The 17,427-nt window shown below is 43.5% G+C and overlaps 1 protein-coding gene across 1 annotated transcript in view; it reads left to right on the forward strand.

Annotated features, from left to right (window-relative positions):
- NAGPA (N-acetylglucosamine-1-phosphodiester alpha-N-acetylglucosaminidase) overlaps window positions 1–17,427 on the forward strand; it is a 152,526-nt gene that overhangs the window by 8,629 nt on the left and 126,470 nt on the right. Inside the window, exon 2 of the mRNA XM_086958554.1 lies at window positions 13,727–14,212. Within this exon, the coding sequence (XP_086814680.1) occupies window positions 13,727–14,212 (486 nt within the window). The remainder of the gene's footprint in view (window positions 1–13,726; window positions 14,213–17,427) is intronic.

The raw sequence follows: 17,427 nt of genomic DNA on the forward strand, positions 1-17,427 counted from the left end.
ATTTCAAGGAATATTAATTAATTTATATTTATCTATAAGCCCATAAAAAGATATTAAATATAGTCTCTCTCCTAAAAGTATTTCTAATTCATCATATTTGGCCCATAGGGAAGTGCCCGTTATAAACATGTATACAGGTCCTCCGTGATGTTAAGACTATCTATATCAATCATTTCCTTTTCCCGTTGGGCGCCCGGGAGCCTGAAAGTGGGCCACTTTGGAAAGTATATATATATATATATTCACAACTCTTCACTCCGGAATATGCCGCCGCCTGCCAAAACAGTGGGTGTGTCGTCGCCAATAAAGACCTCCGTAGTTAGGTTCTCAATATTTCAACTCTATCACGCAGCAGAACACCACGAGTTGGCCAAAGTAGTTTATTTAAGTCAGCCCTTCCGACGCGTTTCGCCTGACCTGCAGGCTTGTTAACCGAAGTTTTACGTATCTGCACTGGCCATTTTAACAGCTGAGCACAATACATTCAATCACATGACATTTGGACTACAAAAAGCGTGTCATGGACAACAAACTCGTAGTTCAGAAAGCAACCCCAAATGTAAGCGCATAAAAATGTCAAATAATTCAAAGTTTTTAGTAAAATGATTTAAAAATAGCATTTTACCGTTTTACAACATCATTACTGCAATGGGAAATTTAGCACACATTCTACACGATTTTATGTACGTGCCAAGTCCAGTTCTATTCGGACCAAGTTCCCGACTTTTTTATTTTTCGGAAACTTTATTATTACCACTACTAGCCACTACACTGTATTGTTTGCTAGTATTTGCCTCCAAACACAGTACTCCCCATTATTATGTGCCCCCTATGCTATCAAAAAGCGCCTGTATGAATTCATCTGAGTGTGCATAAACAATTAACATTTTAATTATGATTATAATGCCCCAGTGGGCTAAATAAGCACTGTCTGCCTCCATCCTGCAACTCATATATACTAATATAGTATCTAAATATACATCAACAATTTTATCTCCATGGTCTATTTGTTAAACCCACGGATTAACGGGCCTTGTAGCTCAGAACATAGTAGCGATTTGAGCGGCTCCTCCTTGCAAATAGCGCCCCAGTGGGCCTGTAATTCATCCAACCCTTCTTGCAGAATCTAACCCCCTTACAAGTGCTGTAAAAAGTGCAGAAAAGCAAAAAATCAAAATCGTACATAAACCTTTAAAAATCGAACTTATAGGAGCTGCCTCATTGCATCTTATGAATATCATAGTTGTTTTCTCAACATTGTATTATCTTGAATTACTATTTGTACTGCAGAAACCTTTAAAGGTGTGTGCTTAAATTCTCTTCTAGGTATAACCCAGACAGTGCTTTGGTGTTTAACTCCAAAATATAACGAGTTTCGAGATCTCTCTGTCCCCACCTCGAATACTATGTGGGAGACAATCGATGACCAAGTAGCTGAGCCCTGACTCGTCTTTTTTATGTTGAGACCCGAAATGGCATGCTACTGGGTATGTCTTATCAGCATGACGTATATCCCTCATGTGTTGCAAGTTCCTTATATGGGCTGGATGAACCGTGAAGTAAGTATAGTAAGCTCTGACTCCAAGCTTTCTTTGACACAACCCTGTACAAACAGATCTGTGGAACCGCGATGGGCACCTGCATCGCTCCCAGCTATGCTAATTTGCATTTGGGCTGGTGGGAGGAGCAAGTGGTCCTAGCGGAGTTCCAAAACAAATGGGAGTCTAATGTTCTTCATTGGAGTCGTTACATTGACGATCTTTTTATTGTCTGAAAAGAGTCCGAGGAAACAGCTCGAGCCTTTATAAAGAGACTTCATAATAATAATCTGAATTTAAAGTTTACTAGTAATATCAGTGCACCTCATTAAATTGTGTTAATGTTAATGGTGCTTGTAAAGCGCTAACAATCATCCTGAGTAGGATATGGTAGACAGATAATAGGATCCTTGTTTTAATCAGGCTTGGGGAAGAGAAATGTTTTCAATTGCTTCCTGAAGGACAGATAGCAGTCCGTCAATCTAAGATTCACGGGCAGCTCATTCCAGCTGGTTGCCACCAGGTGGGAGAAGGCCCGTCCGCCCATCCTTGTTATTTTCACACGGGTAGTTCTTGCTCTTGCTGTTGTTTGGGAGCGTAAATTCCTGGATGGCGCATAGAATTTGATTTTGTTTTTTTAAAATACATGGGCCTGTATTGTGCAATGCTCTATGCGTTATGCACAGTAGTTTAAAGGTAGCTCTTTGTCTCATTGGCAACCAGTGGAGCTCTCTTATGCAACTCTTGGCTGGATCGTATTTCCTTTTGTTGCAGATTGCTTTTGCTGCAGCGTTCTGTACGACCTGTAATTTGGAAAAGAGATAATCAGCCACTCCCACGAGCAGGGAGTTTCCATAGTCCAGCCTACTCATCAGTAGGGACTGGACCAGGATCTTTTTACACTCCGTAGGAATCCATGGAAAGACTCTTCTGAGCATTTTCAGTAATGCAAAGCCTTTACCACAGATTGTTGATACATGTGGTTTCATGCTCAGAGTGTTGTCCAATGTCACACCTAGATTCTTTGCCGTCATTGTCGGGCTGGGGGGGGGGGGGGTGCCCAGGGTTATGGGCCACCAACTGCTGTCCCATAGCTGTGTATGTCTGCCGAACAGTAGTATTTCCGATTTTTCTGCATTTAACTTAAGGCAGTGGCTATGCATCCAGTTGGCTAGTTCGGTGAGGCAATTTAATAACCTGTCCTTTGGGTCATCTTCCTCATCTAATGTGATCATCATCAATTGGGTGTCGTCTGCATAAGAACAGATATCGACACCCCATTTTCTTCTTGTTTCAGCCAACGAGGCGATAAACAGGTTTAACAGTGTCTGGCTCAAAGAGGCCCCTTGCGGGACCCCATACTTGATGTTCCGGGGAGGGGATGAAAAGTCACCCATCCGTACTGATTGTGTTCTATCTTGCATAAAGGATTGCAGCCACCCTAATGCATTTTCCCGAATTCCTTTTGCTGCAAGGATTTCCAATAACCGATTGTGTGGTACGGTATCAAATGCCGCAGAGAGGTCCAATAGTATCAGGGCGACCGTTTTTCCCCGATCTACCTGGGTTCTGATGTTATCCGTCACTGCCAGAAGTGTTGTCTCTGTGCAGTTATTGGCCCGGAATCCTGTTTGAGAGATGTCTAGTAAATCGTTGGTTCCCAGGAAATTGGATAACTGCCTATTGACTAGTTTTTCTAATACTTTTGATAAATAGGGTAACTGTGAGATAGGCCGATAGTTTGCCGGGTTATTAATATCAGAGCCTGCTTTTTTTAATAATGGAGTGACTGTGGCATTTTTCCAGATTTTTGGAAATTCAGCTGAGTTTAGAGAGAGGTTAAATGCTTTTGTTACGACCGGGCAAATTATTGGAGTCAGTTGTGAGAAAATATGATGTGGTCATGGGTCCAATGGCGAACCTGATTTTACTTCTAGCATGACTTTGCCCACCTCCTCTTCTGAGAAGGGGCCGAACCTGGGACAGCTAGCCTGGATTGTGGATGACACGTGGGGTTCTAATTGTTCTAGTTCGATATTGGAGACAGAAGCATAAATTGTATCTATTTTCTCGTAAAAGTAATCATTTATTTTGTTGCAACCTTCTTGTGAAGGAGTGAGATCTAATGAAAGACTCGCAGGGCTACATAATTCTTTGATGAATTTTTGTTTTCTGTTATTCTACGTGAGAAATATTCTTTCTTCGCTTTCCTAACAGCTTTGTTGTAAAATGTAAGTTCTCTTTTGTATGTGACTCTAGTTCCTTGGGTTTTATTGAGTCTCCCTTTATGTTCACATGATGTGCACTTTCTTTTCAATGACTTTAGTTCTGGTCCGTACCATTTCTCTGATATTGTGGATCTACGTTTGTGTTTGGAGTGTGATGCTGAGCAATGTTCCAGTGCACTCCTGATGTTGTTCTGGAGTAGCTCTATTTCGTCGCTGGTATTAGTGACTGCTGTGTTTGCGTGTATAAAGTGTTGCTGGAATTTTTTCTGCAGAAAAGTTTTTCCAGCTCCTCATGTTAGCAGCTGCCGAGGTTGGTAGTTTGGAGTGTTTAGTAAGTAGTTTAAGGGAAAACACAATCATAGAATGATCTGTCCATATCATTGGTTTTATCTCGTTGATATCAATGGTTCCTATGTTAGAGAACATCAGATCTAGTATGTGTCCATGTGTGTTGGCTGATCAATTCTCTGAGTCAACTGTAGGATTTCTATATCCTCCACTAGCTGTTTAGTTAGGGGGTTATTACTATTGTCATAGTGTATATTGAAATCCCCTATAATCAGTATGTGTTTGTTTTTAAGACAGACCGGCATGATTTGTGCAAGAAGCTGGGCACTAAAGTCTAAAGTGCTGCCCGGAAGATTATAAATTATCACTCCACCAAATAGTATGTTGGTGTTTATGGACACCGAAAATGCCATTGCTTCATGGTTATTGGCATGTGCGATCACCTCTTGTCTGTGTTCGTCAAAGACTCCAAACTTCATTCGAATTTGTACAGAAAACCAACGTCCGGAAACACGCTGCTTCATGCACCGTCTGAGTTAAACCTAGAAGAGGATTTAAGCACACACCTTTAACCCCTTGGCTGCTGGGGCTTTCCCCCTGCTGTGCTGTGGGGTGGGGGCCCCTCACAGCGCCCCCATGCAAATGACGAGCTCAGCTCTTAATGAGCCACGGTGCTCCGGTGCTCATGACGAGCTGAGCTCGTCACGACCATGCCCGTTTAATGGAACGCTCAGCACAGCAGGGGAATTAGCCCAGCATGTGAGCGTTCCACGGGCCATGACGAGCCAAGGGATTTTACCTACACTCCAGTGGGTTAGTATTTCTAAGTTCTAGCCTATAGTTTAGCAGCTCTGGGGTTGTCCAGAGCCGACGCCAGAACCTAAGCGGTTTAAGAGCTAGTTCGTCTTCAATAGGTCTCAACCCTAAGTCGAGCCTCAGAGGGAGGAGTGGGGTGCTGGGTTGGGAGAGCCAACAATTGTCTTAAAAAGTTATTCTCCGTTTTGACAATTTCAAGCCTACAAGAATATCCCCATAGCTCCCCGCCATACAAAATTGCAGCCCTTGCCTGGGTTTTATAGATCTCCAGGGGGTGACCAACTGGTTACATGTAGATGAATTGGAAAGCTTAAGGATTCCCCCAGCGAGCTGTGCAAGTTTCATTTGTGACTTGATTTGCTGGGGGCCCCATGACAAGTTCTCATTAATGGTTACCCAGATAATCAAACGTCGACACCCTTTCTAGTCTGGTTGTACCCAAGCTAGGATTGGGGCGAGTAGTTGCAGGGGGGTTGAAGATCATGAATTTGATTTTGTTAGCATTTATCTCCAACCCCGACCTCTGCAAAAATCCTCAAAGCCATCCAGTATGCGCTGGATCCCCATGGGAGACTTAGACAGCAGAAGGGTGTCGTCTGCAAACATGATCGCCGGCACCCTGCTGCCTGCCAACTTTGGGGCGTCATTATGGTGTACATCATCTAAATGGGCGATTACCCCGTAGAGGCAGAACAGGGTAGGTGCTAATACGCACCCCAGCCTTACCCCCCTGTCAACCGGGAACCTAGACTTCCCACATCTAACCTGCGCAAAATTTTCCTCGTGTAGCCTAATCTGAATAGTTAGAAGATGGGCCAGTATACCCATTTTATGGAGCACAGACCATAGTTTCCTCTGGGGGACTAGGTCAAAAGCAGAGCGAAGGTCCACGAACACCATATAGAGGCTGCCACCCTCTATCCTCACTGTTTTCCAGAATAGTAAAGCTAAACGGAAGATTTGGTCCATGGTGGAGGTGTTCTTCCTGAACCCTGCTTGATATGGACTAAGGATTGCGTGCTCCTCGATCCAATCCCGGATACAATCTAAAATTAGTCGCGCAAAGATTTTTTGCGGGACATCAATAAGGCTGATGGGCCTGTAGTTGGCTGGGAGCAGAGGAGAGCCCTTCTTAAATATAGGGACAATTTCTCCCCCCAGCCAAGTACAGGGAACCGCCATACCCCTCAGGATTGCTTTAAAAAGTATTTGTAAATACAGGCCCCAAATCTTCGGTTCATGTCTGAAGAGGTCACCGGGAAGTTTATCAAGGCCCGGGGCTTTTCCCACAGCGAGTTTTGCGATGGCGTTACACACCTCCTCAATAGTAAATTCTAGCTCCTCGGACTGGGGGAGGAGAGCCGGAAGTACCGGTGTACCTTCCATACCTTCCTCTATAGAGTATAGGGCCTGGAAATGATCTTCCCATACTTTGGCTTCTATATTTGGTTCAATAGCCAATTTCGGTTCCCCACAACCAGTATTAACTATAGACCAAAATCTCTGTGCATCCCTAGTTTCGAGGGCGGCAGTTAAACTGGTCCATTTCTCTTCATCCGATTCTTGCTTTGCATGCTTAGTTACGATTTTATAGTGTGTTTTCTTGGCTTGAATTTGGACTTTAATATTGCTTAACGTTAAGGCCTGAACTAACTCTGTCTTGGCCTTTCTACATGTTGCATTATACCAAGAGCTTGCAGGCGCCCTTTTTTTCCTAATAGCCACCTGGGGGTTGACTAGTTCCCTATGAAGACCCTGCAATTTAGCATCGTAGTCTGGAGGCGAGGGTTGAGTATTTAAAACATCAACCTCCACAAACAGAGGAACAATTCGTTTGTATACTTTACATAGTTCTTCCGGGTTTGCCGCTATTTTATCCCACCTAACTCTGCGTCTATTATTTGATAGTATAATCCTGTTGCCCAAATCCCCCTGATAAGTCATGCCATTCTTACTAGGAGCGGGATGAACCAGCTCCAGAGTTAGCGCATTATGATCACTCTCCGCTCGTCTTGACGTTTAGGTCGATCACCTTGGACCACAGCCGTGTCTCGACCAGAATATAATCGAGACGTGACTCTTGTCCAATTTTATTAAATGTGCACTTGGCTGGGGTATAAGAGGGTGTGCGGCTGTTACAGGCCCTGATAGAATTATTTAAAGTTAGGGCCATTATCTGGATTGCTAGAGGTGACCATGACTTTGGTGGTGGAGATTGACTCAATGAAATAGCCCAATATTCATCCTCTGCCTCTAAAACTCCATCCTTCATCCCCAGTAGGGGCTCAAAGTGACAATTCAAGTCACCCCCTACCAGTAGGTGCATATCACTAGGGAGAGTGTACAAAAAATGCGACAGCACCTCAATAGTACTAGATTCGCCGAGAATAGACATTTACAAGGACAAGCTTGAAAGCATTTGGCCATACAAGCACTACACACTGGACATCTTCCGAGTTCGTAATCAAAGTTTTAGCAGTACAACCCAAATGCGAGCCAACCCAGATGGTAAGGCCTCCTGAGGGTCGCCCCTTCCCCCCCCCCCCCACCACCTCCCCCCAAGGAGCAGGAACATAGAATGCAGCATAGCCTTTGCGAAATTGCTCCTCTCGCGCCCAGGTCTCTTGAAAGAGACAGATGTAATTCTTGTCCACAAATGTTCCACACTCTGGGCAGGCTGTTTTGTTTGATAGGCCTGCAACATTCCACGACAATATTGTTAGGATACCTACGCTGGGATCCCTGCCACTGGTATCATCACTCCCCATTGGGCCATTTTCACACTAACTTGTCGGCAGGAGGTCCGATGTTTGGCCTATCACAGTTCTGCTAGATGGGTGGACACTACTGCCTATGATAATGCCCATATTAGGCGAATGAGTATCTAAGGTTTCCCCAAGTTATCTGACAGTCGGCTACCTCCGTAGTTCTGCCATTAAGTGCATATGACTTTTCTTGGGGGATCGCCCCAGAACCACCATTGAATTGATGTCTCTTATCTTAGGAAGTCGCCCCGGAACCCACCTGGTTATACTGTAGTCAGTCTACCATATCCAGGCAGCTGTATCTATTTTGAGTACATGTATAACTGGGTGCGTAGGATTGTACCAGCCTGCCCCTGTCAGCACTACCCACTCCTCGGGGCTCTACCAGGATCCAGTCCTGAACCATGTCTGGTTTGTGGGGCGATGGGTAGAAATAAGAGAGTGGGAAAGGTCGAATAACTGACCCAGGGTTGTGATGCATCCATTCACAGATGTGCACCACAGCCCGTGGGTCCCTAAAATGTACCAGTACACAATCGCCCTTTATGGTCTTTGGCCTGTGCCCCACCCAAGATACCCTACGAACCATCAGTATTTCACTAATGATGTGAGCCGGGAGTGGCCTATTTCTATTGAGCCAGAGACTTTATTTTTTAATGAAACAAAGGATTCCTTACTGGCATCATTTAGTTTAGGGACCCCTGTTAAGACCACAAGGTAGGGGCTCGATTCTGGGGGCAAGTCAATTCTAATAACCTTAGAAGAGCTTCTACCAAAGTGGTCTTGGCAATCCCCCTTTGGCTTTTCACTATTTGCCACCATCATTGTGTTGTCATGAGAGACCACTAGAACATTTCCCGGGGAGGCCGTTGGTATTAGCTGCACTGTACTGGCCACATTAACAGAAGATGTCTCAGCTGCTGACACAAGATTTGGAGCTAATGCCCCCCCCCCGACCTTGGTTAAACTTTACATTACCCAAAGTCATATTATTATGCTTGAAGCAGTCCGCTGTTTCCGAAGTTGTTTTTTCAATGTTAGATAACCATAGCTCAATCTGCGAAAGTCTGGTTTCAAAAGTTTGGAGCGATAACCTCAGAAGAGCGCCCAGTCTTAGAAAAAATGAGTCATCCGTTGCGGCTAATACGGCGATGGAATTTGCCATTCCTGCAATATTTGCAATTGGGGGTTGTATATAATTTTTATCTGTAACTTTCCGAAGCTCTGGTGCCTGACCTGGGTTGGTGGACTCACCATTCATAATTCGCTTTGCAAGCTTGGGCTTCCTGCCTCCAACGGCGGCCGCAGCCCCTCGTTTCCTCTTAGGTATAGTCCCCTCTCGGGTCCCCCGCAACTAGTGAGCCTTTCCGGGGTACTGTCTGTTGTTGACACTGCAGAGATCTCTTTCGCTGGTACTAACTGGGGCTCATCAGTTGTAAATGCAAGCCCTTGGTCATGGGCAGTCTCTACATTATGCACAGTAACAGGCACTTCGATGGTGGCAGTTCGTGGTATCGGCTCAGGTGTACGAGCATTTGCGAACTGGCCCATGGAGGATCTTTTTGCTGTGGCAATTTCTTGAGAAAGACGGCGCTCCATCAGGGTTATCTCATGATCAATAGCAGAATTGGCTTTAATGAAAAAATTATCCAGTGTCCCTGCAAGGTGGCCCCCCGAAGTCACAGCCTTGCTCCTGCTTTCACGCCCCAACATTTTTCCCTGGGAAAGATAATAATTCAACAGGTACTTACAGGTGCAGGGAGAGCCACAATATGTAACAGGCCAGATGAAAGAGGGGTGGCCCGGTCCGGTCTCCTCCGGACTGTAACAGGCTTGAACGGGCCCGCCCGGCGCTCGCCCGCGTGCGTCCCGCGGCGCTGTGGATCTGATTTGTTATATACCGGCAGGAGGGGGCGGGAAGAGGACACAGCTGAGGGCGATGGTGGGGATGCTGGCCCTCGCAGTCCCGTCCGATGAATGCAGGCAACAACAAAGTCCCAAACCCACTGCTGCGAGCAATATAATCATAATCATAAATATAATGTTAATTGTTTATGCGAACTCAGATGAATTCATACAGGCGCTTTTTGATAGCATAGGGGCACATAATAATGGGGGTACTGTGTTTGGAGGCACATACTAGCAAACAATACAGTGTAGTGGCTAGTAGTGGAATTAATAACGTTTTCAGAAAAATAAAAGTCGGGAACCTGGTCCGAATAGAACTGGACTTGGTACGTATATAAAATCGTGTAGAATGTGTGCTAAACTTCCCATTGCAGTAATGATTTTGGAAATCGCTAAAATGCTCTTTTTAAATCGTTTTACTAAAAACTTTGATTTGACATTTGAATGCGCTTACATTTGGGTTTGCTTTCTGAACTACGAGTCCGTTATCCATGACACTCTTTTTGTAGTCCAAATGTCACATGATTGGATGTATTGTGCACAGCGGTTAAAATGGCCACTGCAGATACTTAAAACTTTGGTGAACGAGCTGCGGGTCAGGCGAAACGCGTCCGAAGGGCTGACTTAAATAAACTACTTTGGTCAGCACAACCTGTCGTCAACTTGTGGTGTTCTGCTGCGTGATAGAGTTAAAATATATATATATATATATATATATATATATATATATATATATATATATATATGTGTGTGTGTTTGTGTGTACAAGCAAATAAAAAAACACTCCGAAGCAGTCAAATACATGAGATAAAACACAAGCAGATAATGGAACATTCACAAGTCAAATAATAAGAAAGCAAAACATGAGCAGATAATAATAAAGGAACTTTCACAAGTAAAATATTAATGATTCAAAACCTAAGCAGATAATATTAATGGATATCCAGTGCAAGAAACAAGCACTGTCAAATGTCAGAAATAAACTCTGTCAAATGAAAGAATCAATTTTAAAGAGCACAACATGAAAACTTCACAGAGCAATGAAACTCATAGTTCATACATCACTATTGAGTGAAAATCATTGTGATCAGCTCGGCTGGGAAGCCCTTTCAGTTGCCCAAAAGTCTCAATAGGACAGCAAAAAATATTCTTGTGACGGTGCGTCTGCCTCACTAGTGAGCTTCTGTGTAAGTGCCAAAACCTCTTGTCTTTAATATCTTTTTACTAATTTGGCGGGAGACTCCTTGAAATCTCCTCTCTCTTCATCTATTACAAAACCAATGCCCACCATACCGGTCTGTTCCAAGATCAAGACGGAAGCTGGCCAGCCCTCAACGGTTTCGACTCCGAGACAGGGAAGTACATTCCTCTCTCACACTTTCATATGCAAATCCCACACAATCTGTTCAAGCCAGGCTGTTTTGCTCAGTGCTTAGAAGAAAGTAAACCATACACTCTGAAGCTGCAAGGAGACATGAAATAAAATCATGCAAGAGCACAAAAATTATGTTGTACATTAGAAATGGAGTAAGTTAAAACCCATTGTCAAAGGTCACCACATTCTCACTATGTAGCCCTACAAACCAGAAAGGTAAATAAACTCTGATTAGTGAGGGGCAAAGAAAAAAAGTCATTGTTGGTAGGCATGCTCCATGTCTGGGCACTGAAATGAGGGCCTGCTGGTCTGCAGGTATGCTGGTGTTTTATATGATTCAGCAGCACTGAAACAGAAATAATGCCCTATAGAAGACTACCTTGTAACACAAGTGGTTCCATGGCTGTTTTCAAAATTCTTACAAATCTGTTGATCACATGCCAACCACCCAAAAGTGGATATTGCGTATCCAATTTTACAGACTCAAAAGATGTGGTGATAATTCTTTCACTCTCTGAGCTGTTCCTTATGGAACCCACAACCTCTCCTCTTGAGACTGGACAAGCCTTTGTCAAATTTAGAAGATCTTAAAGACCCATCATTTCACCCAGGCATTCAGACCCTAACGCCGAACCCACTTTAGCCATCCTCATTCGGATCTTCAGTGCAGCTTTCAGGACATTACGTGTGCCAATAGCCCTACACTGCTACCCTAATGCCCTGGGAGTACAAATGACAGAGAATGCAAGTGGTGGATAATAGGAGGGAGGGTTATAGAGAAACACAGCTCAGAAGTTGATGGTTCAATTTTGTGTTCAGAATGTCCCAGGTACATAAACATGAACTCGTTCTAACGGACTCTAATTCAGTGTTACAGTGCAATAAACTGTTAATACACTTAAGACTATTGACTCACAAGGAATGTAACTTACTGGTTTCCACAGCAGTAGTAGCAGAATTAACAGGCCAGCAGGAAAGGCCACAATATTAAACCTGCCACTCAAAAAACTGGCAATGAAGAATATGAATGGCAGTGTAGAAGGAAGATGCTTAAGTCCCGAGAGGATCCAAAAGTGAACACATCCAAGAATAGGAACAAGAGATAGAAAAGGGGAGGGAAATGGAAGAAAAACAAGAAAAGGCCAGGATAGGGCGCAGGATTCCAATGGAAACAGTGAAATGCGGGAGACAATAGGACATCATGTTTCTGTTTTAGTGTTATACTGCTCCTGCTACGTTTTGCATGTAAGAACATGTGGTGACCGGCAAGTGATGTTTCTCTTTTCTGCTGGGCTGGCTTTGTTTTCACTGCCATTTTCTAAAATGTAGTTTCCACCTCCATGTTTGTCATAATTGCTATATCCTGTTACTAGTAAAGTTTATTTTGCAGTTAACTTGCTGGATCTGAGACCTGGGCCTTGTTCAGTCAGGCTACTAATACTCCTAATGTCTCCTTCTCCTCCTTGGTATCCTGACTCACTTTCCTCAAGGATTTGCCATCTTAAAATTCATTTCACAATGATACTGCATCAGTTTGAACATCTTTTTTGCCCAGCAAGAGTAAATGATTCTTTAACAGATCTGTCAGATTAATGTCAGCTCTGAAAACGAGCTGGGAAATATCGACCCTTTGGAATTGGGTTTCGCCTACAGCGCAAATGCACTGTCAGCGAAAGCTATTGTTCTTTAAAAAAACAACTTAAAAGGGGATTTGAGCCCACCCATTATTAACCTTTACTTGCTATTCTTTGGCTTCTATGTCACTGTTGTTTCTTTGTTTGCTATTGGTCCGCGCTTACGGCTTCCTCCCGGGCTTTAGTCGTCATCCCTTCATGTCTCTGCTGAGGAGCATGGACCAAGTACTGCCACTGACCACTGCTCCTTAGGGTACTCTTTTTTAATGTATTTAATTCTAGGCACCCCCGCCATGTTCTTTAACCTAGCTCCCTTTATTTCCCACCCTCCTCTCGATGTTTTTTCCAGGTTGACAGCACCAACTTGATCTGGTTATGGGAACACTTTACTTATACACCATTTTCTTTACACAAGGACCCATTCCTTTTTGGAATTTCTTTTTTTGGTCCAGGGAGTTTCAGTGATTGGCCCAGACTCGCAGGTTGTTGTGCTGATGCAGAGACTCAAACCTGGGTCGCCAGTTCCATAGAGGACATTCTGTCCGTTGAGGCCACATCCTCTTTAAACGACATTAACAAAGCCAAATGGCTCATGCAGAGTAATTTGGCTTTGTTAATGTCGTTTAAAGTTGTGGCACGGGCTGCTGTGCAAAAAGACTTCAAGTAAATGAAAAAAAGCGCGATGACACTGTCAACGCTGGCCGTACACTAATGCTTTGTTTTTATTTACTTTAAGTCATGTTGCACAGCAGCTCTCACTCTTGTAGAACATCTTTAAGAATATTTGACAGCGCCAGTAGTTTTTGCATAGGCAAAATCTATTGGTTCTGTCAATGCTTGTTTCCCCCCAGTTGTGATAAAAAGTGGGTGTTTCACAAAAGCAGAGCATGCGTGCATCTTGTAGAGAGACAGAAAATATTACAGGCCTTGTCCTTGTAATTTGAGCTTCGCTGAGTTATTGCCTCCAACCAACTGACCAGTTTCTCTTCTTGTTGCCGCCACAACCCTTCCTGCTTCTGCTCCACAACTCTCTGGTCCAATGCAGGTCCAGCATGGATCTCCCGTTGACGTGCATTTTGCTCCGCTGCCCTTCAGGCATATGTCTATCTACATAAATACTCCAATAAAAGACATGCTGAGATTGTGTTAACGACCCTGCTCTGCTTTCTTTTAGAAAGTCCTCAAACGACGACTTGTTGCTGCCATATTCTACTTCGTTTCATGGGCCTCTTCACCATCACCGACACGTCCGTGATTGTCAATCCAAAGTGCACGGCAATGTTACTCACGAATCATGGCCTGGCAATCGCACTGAAGAACCTCCTGTTGCAACTGTGAGAGTGTTTGTGTCAATGTTTCCTGAAAGGAATGGTAACCCAAAAGCTGTATATGGACATTTCACTGTTGTGACCAATCCATTGAGGACATTGTCCGTGCTAGAACCTGGTGGTGCAGGCGGATGCGGAATCAACAGGACTTCAACAGTGGAAGAAACAGCCCAACCGGCACCGTGCATTGTGGCACAGAACGCTGGTTTCTTTGATGTAGCTACAAAGGAGTGCCTTGGCAATGTAGTGAGTGATGGCAGACTGGTTCGTAATGCCAAAGGATTGCAGAATGCCCAGTTTGGGATCCGAGCAGATGGGACCCTGGTATTTGGGTAAGAGCCATGTGCTGAATGCAGCCTTTATCTCACTTTGTGTTCTTATTGGTTTAATTTGACTACTGCAGTCCTAAACCAAGGTAAGGTGTAAAATCAGGGAAGCAAAAAAGAAGATGCCTCGTGACATTGACAAGCTTGCATTTACTAAAGATGTGCTCGTATAAATCTTTATTTTTTTTATATTTATTGATTTTAATACTCTTCAGGTAACAAAGAATTCAATACAATTTCATATTCTCTTAGCTTGGTACAGTGCAATTCCACACTGACCATATACAATGCATGGAACTTGCAATTAAAACAGTTATCACTACCGGGTTCCATCAGGTGGTTAATGGATCCATTCAATATTAATGATTACAGTAATGAAGATGGATCACATGTATATGCTCACTTCCACATATGTTTGTGCCATCAACCCATGTGTTGTATTCTGTGTGTCGAGTATATACCTAATTACCTTCAGCTCCCTCCGCCTCCCCGGTCTCCTTCTCCACTAAGTACTATAAGTACAATCCCCAAAAGCCTCTGGGGCGATTCTGTGGAGGAAGTAACTTGCGGTATGTGTCCGAATGTGTGTTGCGATAGAGCATATCTTTAATCCAGTCATCTATGGTCGGGATTGGGCTTTAACGCAGCGCATTGATACCCCTAATGTGGGAGTGCGGGCTGGATAAACAGACATGGAGGCTGTATATATTTCTTAATGGTGAGAGTTTATTTAACAATATATTAGTTCTTGGGGTTTTAGGTGGTGTAAAGAATCCTCCGTCCTTCGGGTCTTCTTCTCTCAGTGTATTTGGGCTGGTTTTCTCAGTCTCTCCTGCCCCCTTCTGGGTCCAGTGGTCTTCCCTGGAGGCTTATTAATGGAGAGAGAAAGGAGCGGCCAGTCATTGATTGGTCACTAGTGTTGGGAATTGTACACCGGTCACCACACCGTCCGGTGTTATGAGATAGAAAAAAGAAAACCTGGTGTGTTCTACAGTAAAGAATAGAAAAAGACAAAAGATATAAGGAAACTAAAGAGATGGAAAATGCTCCTGGAGTGCTTCTTCTCAGGGCTGTCTACTCCTAATCTCTTGCGTCTTTTTCTTCCCTGACTCAGCACTTCTCCTTTTTAATCCTGAGTTATTTTTCAGGAGGGGAGGGGTTTCTAGAGTACAGATTTGAAGTTTCCATGGCTCAGGGTACCAAGGGAAAAGGGTAAAGGGGGTGTTTTCAGCGTTTAGTGAATCATTATTGGAATCTGGAGATGCCCACTGAGTTATTATTGGAAACTGGGGACCCGGGCTTAAGCATTATTGATGATTTGAACCACAAAACAACACAAAAAAAATTCAGAAACTAGCATTCATCAAACAAATACAGAAATAATGAGATATTTTATTTAATTCGCAAACAAATATAAAAAAAATTATCCTTTAAATAGGAAGCTTGGAGCTTTTCAAAATTCAATTGAGTTCACTCCTTGCTCACACTATAATCTTATTTAATGCATTTGCGCTGTTCCCACAAATCAATCTGAGGATACTAACTTAATTTTTTGCCTCTAATTTTGAATTCTTTCACTTTTACAAAAAGATTAAAACCAGTGAAATTCAGCAGTTATGGTTACCTGAGCTAACTATAACTCACGCCCCCACAATGCACTGCTTATGACCTCACATATTATGTCAATCATGAAATGGGCATCGCTCATGATACAGGAAGGGCGGAGAACCCCACTAATATTTAACGACAAATCCACCACTCACCGCCAACTCGTAACATAACATATATGCAGATGCATAGAATGCAATATGCTATTTGTTACCATTGTTTATTGAGAGGAAAGCCCATAATGCACAAGAGGCGAAGCCTGAAGTGGGTCATGATATCCTTTCTTCAACAATGGTAATCAATACCTTATTTGCTCTCCGCAGATCAGCATGTACTGGGTATATCGTGCATTTTTTTCATCTGTAGTAGTTATAAAGAACTGGGTAAAAAGCAGAACACAAAGGGTGAAATTCATAGGCTGCAAAAAATGTACAATTATACATTTTTCTTCTTTATATACACTGTATTAGTTTGTTAATAGTATTTAATTTCCTAAGCAACCACAGACCCCCAGCGTAGGGTTTGCGGACCACCAGGTGCTCCCGGACCAATGGAACATTAGACTTTAATGGCTTAGGAGATGAGAAGAAAGGAAGGACACTGCTTACCGGTGATGCTTAACTCTCCTCCGTGAGCATATTGTAGCTAAACAGCACACGTAACATATGCCACTCACCTAATGCTGATGTATCGCTCATACCTCTTTGTGGTGCACTTCTCCCTCATAGCAATGGTGAAGCATCATGATCCAGGGTAAAAGCTGAGTTGTGTTCCACGGGCAGCAATTCCCAGGGTCATCTCACCTATTCAGATTTTCCATAATGAATATTAAAGTGGCAAACTAGTAAGATGTGACTCCGGGAGTGTGGCAAGCGCTGACCACAAAAGATAGTTTGGTGCTGGCAGAGCACACTGATGGACACAAGCTGTGCCCTGAAGCGCAAGATTGCTAATGTGACATTACATGGTTTCCACCCTAGTAAATGTTCTTGTGGCCTTTTAAAGAAAGATTTGGAAATCCTGCTATACATGTCAGTGACAACCCAATAAAACCAATTTGTCAATGATGTACGCCTTGCAAAACATGAGTCATGTTGCAGCAGAACCTCTAGACAGAATGACTATTGAACCTTTGCAAATTAAGCCATTCACTCCTTAAACTCAAGGCTGCAAGTTCTTTTCCATCTTGCCTACAAAGTAGCAAAACTCGCACATCCATCTCAGACCCATTCAGACACATGCACTGACTCCTCCACTCAGAGACTCATCCACCTACTCACAGACCCAGCCACACACTCATGCACCCACTCACAAATCCATTCACGCACCCACTCACAGACCCACTCAGAGACTCACACACCCACTCACACTCCGAGACACACACACCCACTCAGAGACTCTCGCTCTTACTCCCAAACACAGACTCGCTCCGAGACTCACACACCCACTCAGAGGCTCACACAGCTATTCAAAGACCCACTGTCCAACCTATACAGCCACTCACACACACTCGGAGGTTACAGATAGGAAATAAAAAAAATGTTTAACTTAGAAATTCACTGAAAAAACAAATGTTACAGGGACGTTATAGTTAGACAATAGAATTTTTAAAA

Source organism: Lissotriton vulgaris, chromosome 2_1 (genome assembly GCF_964263255.1).
Source record: "Lissotriton vulgaris chromosome 2_1, aLisVul1.2, whole genome shotgun sequence".
In the NCBI taxonomy this organism is placed as follows: Eukaryota; Metazoa; Chordata; class Amphibia; order Caudata; family Salamandridae; genus Lissotriton; species Lissotriton vulgaris.